The following is a 10,918-nucleotide window of genomic DNA, read 5'->3' as shown; positions in this document are numbered from 1 at the left end:
TGTATTTCCTTTGCAACAAAGAGGTCATGCACTAAGTTGCTGGAAAATAGATCTACACAACACGAGTTTAACATTATAAAAGGTGTCGCAAAAGGATGAAAGTAACCAAATGATAATAATAAGTTGATACATGAAGGATAAGAAAAATATTCTCATTACGTATTCTACAACTGTCTTTATTTGGTAAACAAAAATGATTAAAATACTTTTACTTTTGATGTCCTTAAGTAACCAAATAAGTTTACACGTACACGCAGAAAAGTTTATTGCGATTATGGCACAGTCAAAAAGTCACATGTTACCAATGATTGCAATTTCAAAGGAGTTAAATAAGTTAAATCATTCAGTAACATTTGCTGTGGCATCAAGGATGAACACTGACTTGATAAATGATGGATTTAATATTTCAACCATTATAGCAAAGAGTCTTGATCAATTTTATTTCGAAGACATTATAAGAGAGATGGTAGAAACGATGATGTCAGGAGCTAAAATAACAGCATTGACCGAGTGGTTGAAAGGGACCAACGCACTCTGTCATGGATATTTAAATGACACGGCGCATGTGCAAGAATTAGCCGCCCAGCATTTTGATTATGCCATCGTAGACTATGCACCTACTCTCTGCTTCTCTGTCATGGCGTACAAATTAAATCTGCCGTTTATTTCTTTAGGGGCCTTTATTGACCCTTCAGTGAACAGAGTGCCATTTAACCCATCATTCATGCCAACACTGTTTTCTAGTTTTAGTGATAAAATGACTTTCCTTGAAAGAATTATAAATACTGTTAGATATCTAATGCTATCATTACGTCCTTCAGTACCTTCTTTTGAGAATTTATCAGAACGATATGTACCGGAAAAACAAAGTATTTCTAATGAAAAAATAAAACAAAAGTCCTTAATGTATATTGCTGATAATGATATGTTATTGGAATTTCCACATCCAGTCCCGTCAAATGTCATTATGTGTGGTGGACTTGCTGCAACACCTGCGATTCAGTTACCTTACAAACTAGATGATTTTGTTCAAAGTTCCCAAGATGGCATCGTAGTTGTTTCATTCGGAAGCATTATTAAAACTCTTCCAACGAACACATTAGGCAAAATGCTCGAAGCTTTTAATATGGTGACGAACTTAATTTTCGTAGTTGCCACAGGAAAAGAGGTAAAATATATGAAAAATGTTTTGATGTTGCCATGGATACCACAAAATGACTTATTAGGACATTCGAAGACTAAGTTATTCATTACTCATGGAGGTAAAAGTAGTGTTTTTGAGGCTCTACACCACGGCATCCCAATGATAGTTTTCCCCATTGGCGTAGACCAACCAGCAAATGCTGCCGTAATTACATCCAAACATTATGGAATAACTATGGATTTTTACCATTTTACAGTTCAAAACTTAGTAGAAAATATAAGAAATATTGCCTTCAAGGGCCATTTTAAATCTAACATAATGAAAGCTTCTGCGATTTTTCATAGCCGTCCACAAACTCCACCTGAACGAGCTGCATACTTGATTAATTTAGTTACCAAATATGGCAACGAACACTTCCGACATTCTTCTATAGATATGCCTTGGTATTCGTTCTACCTTATAGATGTAATTATCACTTTTATAACAATAGGGTTTTTATCAGTAATGTGTCTACAATGGATTTGTTGCCGAGTTAAAAGAAAACACAAACAGGAGTAAAGAGAAGAAATGAATATCAAGGTCCATACAGAACATATGTTTTCAAGCCATATTATTAATTAGGTGAAAAGGATGAAATGATTTAACAAAAATGGGAATCAAATATTCAAGTTATAGGGTCACAAAGCATAAGTAACTTTAGTTTTAGAAAGTTAGCGAAAACAGACAGCTATCATTATGAGTATTACTAGTTATCTTTGAATTTGTATTCTTGGTACTTGTAAGAATGTTGCGAAAATCTTAAAACGAGTACAATGTCCCGATAGCAAAGATAATCCCTTTGTTCTATCTTTTTACATATTGGTAGATAAATCAGACGGGCGTAGATTCCACACAGTAAGCCGGTCTTATCAATCATTGTTACCACAAAGTTCGAAAAAGTTATTCAATTTTGAAATGAGAATGTACTTAATTTCTTTTTCTGATGTTCAATGATCGACTCACTCTGAAACAGGAAATTAATAAACTTATCCAAGTATGCATCCAAATGTAAAATGACCTATGCTCTGTCTTTGTTTTTTTTTATTATAACTATAGAAATAACATAAAATCAAGAACATGATCCTAACGGTATACATGAATTATGAAAGGATGATCAACTCAGAAACGAAATGATACACTTTCTCTAACCTCCACAGTATGAAAATTGTAGTCCTTTTTTCTTAATTTTCCTTTTTGTCTTTTTGTATGACAATTTTTCATCTCAATAGATATAAGAAGATGTGGTATGAGTGCCAATAAGACAACTCTCCATCCAAGTCAAAATTTATAAAAGTAAACTATTATAGGTCACTGTACGGTATTCAACACGGAGCCTTGGCTCACACCGAACAGTAAGCTATTAAGGGCCCCAAAAATTACTAGTGTAAAACCATTCAAACGGGAAAACCAACGGTCTAATCTATATAAAAAACGAGAAACGAGAAACACTTATGAACCACATCAACAAACGACAACTACTGGACATCAGATTCCTGACTTATGACAGGTGCAAACAAATGCAGCGGGTTGTTTTGTATCAGCCAAGTAAAGAAGTCATAAGTGAAACGTCCTTGATCTTGTCTGGAAAATAGTGATTAACATGTCTGGAAAATAGTGATTAACAGATAACCTATGGCTACATCTAATCTCAAGGCTATTTGCCTTTGATGAGATTAAACGTTTTCAGAACCATTAATAATCTATAAATAATATACATGAAAGCAAGTGTCTTTTATAACACCATTGTTACATGGTACCAATCAGACCACACGTTCGATGACTATCAACACAAAGTTAATCAGGTCCACACGTACCTCTAGGTGGTAAATAGAAAACTGGTAAACATGAAGCAACAGTGGATTACCGATGACCAAATCTCGTTAATCCATTAGGATTATTTAGCCGCATTAACCATTCTTAACATTTTCTTTTTTAAAACTTAATAAATTTATCTTAGATTTGATTAAGAATAACAAGAATTTGTGCAGCATAAATTACATCGTTTAGAGAATTTCAATACTGATTGAATATCTGTGGACTTCTCAACTTGCTTAAGGTCGAGACAATATGTAGTATAATGTCTGTCTATTTTTTTTAGATCCATGGATTGACCACTGTCTTTTGTAAGGTTGTTTATTTTTGTTGTGTTGCTGTCTCTTTGAAATTTCAATTACATATATAAAAATATTCTTTATAAATATAATCGTTTCTGTATATTTTGCATGATTTGTTGATATGAATTACTAAATACTCTGAACATTTTTCTTGCTATGGAAAACATTTGTTAAATTGTTTTGTGTCAGGGTACAGCACGTGCTTCTTGAATATATTTTTCAGTAACGACTGAGACCAAAAGTATGGAAATTTCTTGGTATTCCTAAACGGAAGATTTTATACACACAGTAGAAGAAGTATACTTAACAACAAAATTATTTTCATTTACCTGTGTATAATATGACGCAGGTTTCTTCAGAAGTGTATATTTTCTATAAATTGTTTGAAATTTCACAGTGATATCATACTTTAACTTTGTTTAAACCTGTTTATTTACTTTTGACTTTAATTATTTATCCCTTGTAATTTGTTATTAACTGTGTATTTGCATTCAGGTGTCACAGGTCAAATTTATTCGTTCATTGTGTGTTAATTTACGTTTTTTGATTGAGTTAAGCCTTCCAATTGATATTTTATAGTGTGTTTTTCTATGTTGTGATATTATACTATTGTTTCAGAAAAGGGAGAAGGTTTGGTACCATTAAAACGTTTAATTCCGCTGCAAATGTTTGCACCTGTCCTAAGTCAGGAATCTGATTACAGTAGTTGTCGTCTGTTAATGTAGTTCATACGTGTTTCTCGTTTTTATATAGATTAGACCGTTGGTTTTTCCGTTTGAATGGTTTTACACTAGTAATTTTTTGGAGCCCTTTATAGCTTGCTGTTCGGTGTGAGCCAATGCTCCGTGTTGAAGGCCGTACCTTGACCTATAATGGTTTACTTTTATAAATTGTAACTTGGATGGAGAGTTGTCTCATTGGCACTCATACCACATCTTCCTATATCTATCTAAAGCCAAACAAATTTAAAACGTTGAACACTACAAAACCATATTGCATTCAACCAAAACCTGAGTTATGCATTCGTGTCAATCGGCATTTCATTCGCCCTATTTTTTTTTTCATTTGCCCAAATTAAAAAAAAAATCGTTTGCAAGAATTAAGTTACAAGTAAACACGTGAGAAACATTAGTTTGATATACCTTGTTGACAAAGTTAAAACAACTAACACCTCTCTGTCTGCCATCGCTAAAATGCTCGCCAAGGTACATTTTGGATTCCCAGAAGGATGAGTAATTTCATGAACTTATAAAACTATTAACAACATTAGGGAAAACGTCACTATAACTTTTGTTGACGATAGATAGGTAAAAAAAATATTGATGTTATATGTACATAAACTTATTGGCTGTCCTGGCTGGATAGTTGTTAGTAGCCATTTATAATGCACTGTGATCATGAAATTTCATCTATGTCGTAAATCTAATGTGACGTGCATCTAAACTCATTGAAACCCACTGGTCTCTACTGTATTCGGATTAACATATTTTTTCAGTTTATATTAAAATGGCGCCATAGAAATATTTTTTTAGTACAAAGCTAAACATTGTTTTAGCACAAACATTGGAATTGTTTTTTTTTTTATCAAATACCACTTTGTTTTATCCGCTCCGAGTCGACCCTCTGCGCTGGTAAGATAATCAACCAGGAAGTACCAACCGTTTTCCATTTGCTAATTATTAACTTCAGATCTAAAACAATGCATTTCTGGTTGGGAAATCTGGCAGCTATTAGTTTGTGAATAAATAATTCAATAATTTAAAGTTTATCAAAGGTCAAGATCTTCTGATTGTAGATTTGCTCTTAGTTGTTATATTAATCAAACTTCCTTTATTAGATATTCATTTCTGGTAAACGTAATGAAGGCAAACGCTTCAATGTCTAACATTTCTGAATTTACATCAAATTCTGATGTTCACATTTCGAACAAGACAACAACAATCCATACGCCACGAGATGGGTACGACCTGCCTCTATTTGGTCTGGAAAACAATCACTTTGTATCTTTACATTTGACTGCACTTTCATGCATAAGCATCAGTCTAACGTTTTCAGTGATTGTTCTTGCTTTATCTTTCCGAACTTCAAATCACCGATTTTTCAGCAGGACCAAAAGCGAGCGTCTTGTAGTTTACATGGCCATATGCGATGGTCTTTTTAATCTGACTCATTCATTGGAACATTTGCAGATATACATTACAAAGAACCATGTACAGCCACGAGAACTTTGTATGTTTTACTCCTTCGTCATTGGGGAGTTCATATCCGCACAAATGTTCATGGTCAATGCGGTTTCTATTAATGCCTTTAGTATGATATACCTGAGAAAAGATATACATTTGGGAAAATATGACTGGAAGCTGTTGTTGTACACTTTTGGTATACCATTTGTTGTTCATCTGGTGTCAGCTTTTCTTGGAAAGCTTGGTCCAACAGGGATTTCGTAAGTATAAAATACTTCAGTGATATTTAATAGTCATGTTGATAAGCATCAGAACGTTTTGAAGAATTTATGACACTCTATTCCACGTCTAAAACTCATTGATCTTCAATAATAGTAAGTGAAACACAAACTAGATTTTATTGTTTTAAGTGTTGGTCCTTGTTTTATCTGAAGAATAACATCACATTAAGATAAATTGTTTTTGATATCAGTAATTCAATTTCTTTTCTATAAAAAAAATCCTTTTGTTTTTATATCATCTACATTAATCGATTTTTATATTATATAAAAAAATAGAATTCCTGATATCGATTTTTTTTTATATCAAGAATGTGTCAATAAAAGCGTCCTAGCTCAGCCATTAGCCAAAACATCAGGTTTGGTGTTTCGTTCGTGTTCAGGGAACGAATATCTCAGAACTCAGCTTCATTAGTAGTTAACTAATAAGTATTTTTGTGTTAAAGTTTTATTTACATAAATACCATTTTAATTGAATTGTATTATTGAACTGAACATCGGTTGTGAGTTGTAAATTTCAGTTTGCATTTTTGTGTTTCATATATCAATTATTCGTTGCTTTCGTAAAAAAATCTTGTAAATTCCCGTCTTTTTAAAAGTAGTTATTGATTTCCTCTGAAATATATATGTTCAGCCAGGGTTTTGTGAACTTAAGCCCCAGTGTTTTTTTTTTATCTATTTTTTTTAATTTATTTTCTGTTGTTTATGTTATGAATGTAGTAGGCTAGTTCTGTGTGCATGTTTAGTATATTAAAGTACTTCGTCTTTTTTCCAACCGCTCTTTAAAAGACGTTTTTGATACTCTGCTATTTTTTTTTTATTTGTCGTAATACCTCGCATTAATAAATCCTTTAAATACATTTCTTAGATGTGAGGTTTTTCTGTGAAGGAGTTGAAAAGTTTCAGTAGATTTAATGTACGTTTTCATATTTGAAAAATATCTTCGTTTTTGAAACGTTCGTCTTTGCAAACGACTTTGTCAAGAAAGTTAACTTCATTTTTTGAAAAATTAGAATGTAACTTTAGATTGGTATATATTGTATTAGGTCAGGCGGCAAGTTCTTGTATTCCGCCCGTTAAACCTGAATATATCATCCAGCCAACGTCTCTAAATCTTGAACACATTAGTATTATGCTTCGATGTGTCAATCTTTGTTAAACACTTTCCAGTATTTCGTACATTCGTAGGTCGACTAATTCCGCTGGCGCCCTTCTGCCTATTGGAACTACAAGCGTTTGATAGAAAAAACTACTATTATGAGTAAATATGTTATTTTTTAGAATAATGTCTTACAGTTTCATTATTTTGTCTTTTGGTGGTACTCGAATTTCGTAATAAGTAGGATCGAGGTAATTCAGTGTTCGTTCTGTTGTTTGTAAAATTTCTCTAAACTTAAGATTAGTGTACAATGTTTTTGGCATCAAAAGTTATTAGATAGCAGTTTTCTTGAGGTTTTGTAGTCTCAATCATGTTCATAAAACTTAAAGTATCAGTGATATAATTATTTTGTTTTTGCACCAAAGGAACCGGGGTAACCAATATAATGACCAATATCGTCTAGAGGTATTCCAAATTATGACACAATTAGTCTACCGGGAACATTATTTGCATATATTTCCTGATGTTTGGAATATTGTGAGCTAGAGATCGTTAATTAACATACAGCTGCCATTATTATTTTTTTCCCTTAATTTCTGATATAAAAAAAGAAGTACATCTCTTAATATAACAAAATGATTTTTTGATGTCAGGAATTCGAATTTTTGTTATCAGGAAATCAATTTCTTGATACATATAAAAAAAAAATTCTGATATGAAAAATTCAAATTTCTAATACAATTTTTTTTTATCTGATATCAATTTTTTGATATCATCTTTTCATAAATCGTAAAACGGTGCCTCATACTATCAGCTACGATGGCAGTATGTGATAAGACTCATTGTTCGTACAAATGGCGTCTGTTCGGCTGGTTTTTTTTGTGTATGATTTCTCTCGTCTGCATGTTTGGAATCAATTTTTAGAAATAAAAGTGTTGGGAAAATCTCAAGCTCACGAGACTGTCATGAATAAACAATAATACATTCGTTTGTTTTTCTTGGACCTTTGAACTTCAAAATGTTTGAACTTTATTATGTACGCACTCAACTATATGCACCAAGCAACAGTCTCCATATTGATAATGAATTAATGATAATTATGTAAAATGCAACTTCCCCATATTTTTTTTCAACACCGCTGGTTAGTTTTTAGCGTATTTCACTAGAGATCATAAAAATTTAGTTGCAAATCGTATGAACCTTTGTGATTGTACAAAGCTATTAAATGCATTAAATATACGAGTTGGAAAGATTTTCTTAACGATTATTGACGTAATATTGTACGAAGTAGTAGAATAAGATGACTCTAAATCAGCCAATGACACTTAATTGAATTTTCATCCAACTGACTCTGCATGTTAGATTTGCCACTGAATATTCAGCAACTTGAATAAATAAGAGCTTTTAGAAATGAATGTTAACAAACAGGATGTATGGAGACACACACACGTTCATTTTTATCTATAAAGAAGTCACTCCTAACTATCCTACTACCTGTCGATACATTTATTTTTGGCATTGCACAAGTCATGTCTTCTTTGACTGTTCATGACGTTAAAATACTAAATCCCTGGGATGTTTTTTAGTTGATTTTAGTCTCTGATGCATGATTTTTTATTATTAATTGTTTTGGCTTTTAACTAGCTGTCAGTAACTGCTACATATGTAGTACTCTCAAATCGTACTTTCTTGTTGGTTTGACCTGTTGATACTATTTGTAATGCTTTTTTGTTATTTGATGTTAATATGGATCTTGTCTATATACCAGCTTTGATTATTTGGAATTACTACAAATTTTCACTTCTTCGTACTATGAACATCAAAATTATTTCATTTCTCCTTAAATGCTGTTTTTGCACCTGTACAGGACGTTTTATCTAGCACTAATTGTATAGTTTTATTGTTGATATTCACCCCATATGTAGCAAGTGTTAGATAAGTTTTATTGATATTAAAGAAATTTCTTGGTATTCCTAAACGGAAGATTTTATACACACAGAAGAAGTATACTTAACAACAAAATTATTTTCATTTACCTGTGTATAATTTGACGCATATTTTTTCAAAAGTGACGATTTTCTAAATATTGTTTAACATTTCACCGTGGTATCATACTTTGTTTAAACCTGTTAATTACTTTTGACATAAATTATTTATCCCTTATAATTTTTATTAACTATGTATTTGCATTCAGGCATCACAGATCAAATTTATTCGTTCATTAATTGTGCGTTTTTTGATTGAGTTAAGCCTTCCAATTGATATTTTATAGTATGTCTTTCTATGTTGTGATGTTATACTATTGTTTCAGAAAAGAGAGAAGGTTTTGTACCATTAAAACATTTAATCCCGCTGCATATGTTTGCGCCTGTCCTAAGTCAGGAATCTGATGTACAGTAGTTGTCGTCTGTTTATGTAGTTCATACGAGTTTCTCGTTTCTCGTTTTTATATAGATTAGACTGCTGGTTTTCCCGTTTGAATGGTTTTACACTAGTAATTTTTGGGGCCCTTTATAGCTTGCTGTTCGGTGTGAGCCAAGGCTCCGTGTTGAAGGTCGTACCTTGACCTATAATGGTTTACTTTTATAAATTGTTACTTGGATGGAGAGTTGTCTCATTGGCACTCATACCACATCTTCCTATATCTATATAGCAAGAATTTTACTGTATGCAAGAAAACATTTAGACTTAACTTTTATTAATTTTGTTTATAGATGCCATTTTGATGCCATTAAAGGTGCGGATTTATTGTTTTTTTACTCCACGATGCTTACATTCGTTGTAATCGTCGTAAACAGCATACTTTATATTGCCACGTGGATTAGAATTTACAAGGAAAGTACGGAAATAGCAAACACACTAGGAAGTGCCGCTCAGTCTATTAAATGTGTCCACAAATCTGCAAGGAATATGTCACTGTTCGTCGCTGTATTTTTGATACAATGGTTTCCATTGGCCGTGTACTCTATAACTGCCCTACTTGGAGAAATACCGGAAGTAATTATGTACCTGGCTATTTCCTTCACAAATATCGGAGGAGTTCTGAATGGAATGGTTTTTATCATTATCAAACGGCGAAAAGAACATCACAAATGAAGACAGATCTAAGTTATTCTGTAGTTTCATATTTGCACATGACGTCAGAATAACGTATTGTTTTAACTTTTTTGAATGTAACACGTTTGGTGGATATTTCAACGCCTAATACATAACTGCAACAGAATGACCTTGATCTTCTACCTCGATAAATAGCATGGACAAGATATACATACATTTGAGAACAATATGTATTAATAGAGTATCCGAAACATATTGTTGATAAAACCCAACAACATTTGCAGGTTAGATTTCGTCTCAGTTTTCTATGATTCGACATGTCACTGAAAACAATTCCCACTTTTAGTCTCAATACACGATAATTTTTCAGATGATACAAGAAGCATGAGTTAATGAAGTGACAACTACAATTAACTTTCATTCGACGGTACTGTAATGAATGCAAGCGGGTGGTAAGACAAATTCAAAAAGTAAGACATGACTGTTTTTATGTACAAAATGAAACGTCGAATAATTATATAAATTTAAAATTCACATACACCATGAACGTGGAACACCCCAATTTAGTTAGAAAATATTTCCAATAAATAATGTTCATGATATGTCATCTGTGTCATCAGCTATGTCGTATAGTACGGCCTGGACATTGTTACAATTGCCTACATTTTGAAAAAAAAAACACAAATTCGTGCAACATAGACTGATTGATTGTTGGTTGCTTAACGTCCAGAGGCAAATATTTCATGCGTGTTCAGGACGAGAACACATTAACAATTAATACAATAGGTATGTTTTGTAACAGAGGACTTTCGTGAAGAACATGGGGTAAAATTGGACTGCCACTGGAATATGAGGATATATTGGATAGGAACAAAAATTGTGCCTTGCAACAGGCCACCAACGAAACTTTTATCAAGAAATCTTACGACTAAAATTGAAAGTAAGTTATACTGAAATGTTCATGACTTACGAGTATTTTTTCTCGTAATATTGTTTTAGAAATG

At 32.5% G+C, this 10,918-nt stretch overlaps 1 protein-coding gene across 1 annotated transcript; it reads left to right on the top strand.

Annotated features, from left to right (window-relative positions):
* Positions 1-637: 637 nt before the first annotated feature.
* Positions 638-9,953, top strand: LOC127706548 (uncharacterized). The gene is made up of 3 exons (XM_052211204.1): positions 638-1,103; positions 5,353-5,740; positions 9,572-9,953. Exons 1-3 carry the CDS (start codon positions 638-640, stop codon positions 9,951-9,953), a joined length of 1,236 nt encoding a protein of 411 aa, XP_052067164.1.
* Positions 9,954-10,918: the final 965 nt, after the last annotated feature.

The sequence above is a fragment of the Mytilus californianus genome, unplaced genomic scaffold (assembly GCF_021869535.1).
Source record: "Mytilus californianus isolate M0D057914Y unplaced genomic scaffold, xbMytCali1.0.p SCAF_6, whole genome shotgun sequence".
In the NCBI taxonomy this organism is placed as follows: Eukaryota; Metazoa; Mollusca; class Bivalvia; order Mytilida; family Mytilidae; genus Mytilus; species Mytilus californianus.
The sequence above is the reverse complement of the archived record's forward strand: the minus strand, read 5'-3'. Positions and strand labels throughout refer to the sequence as shown.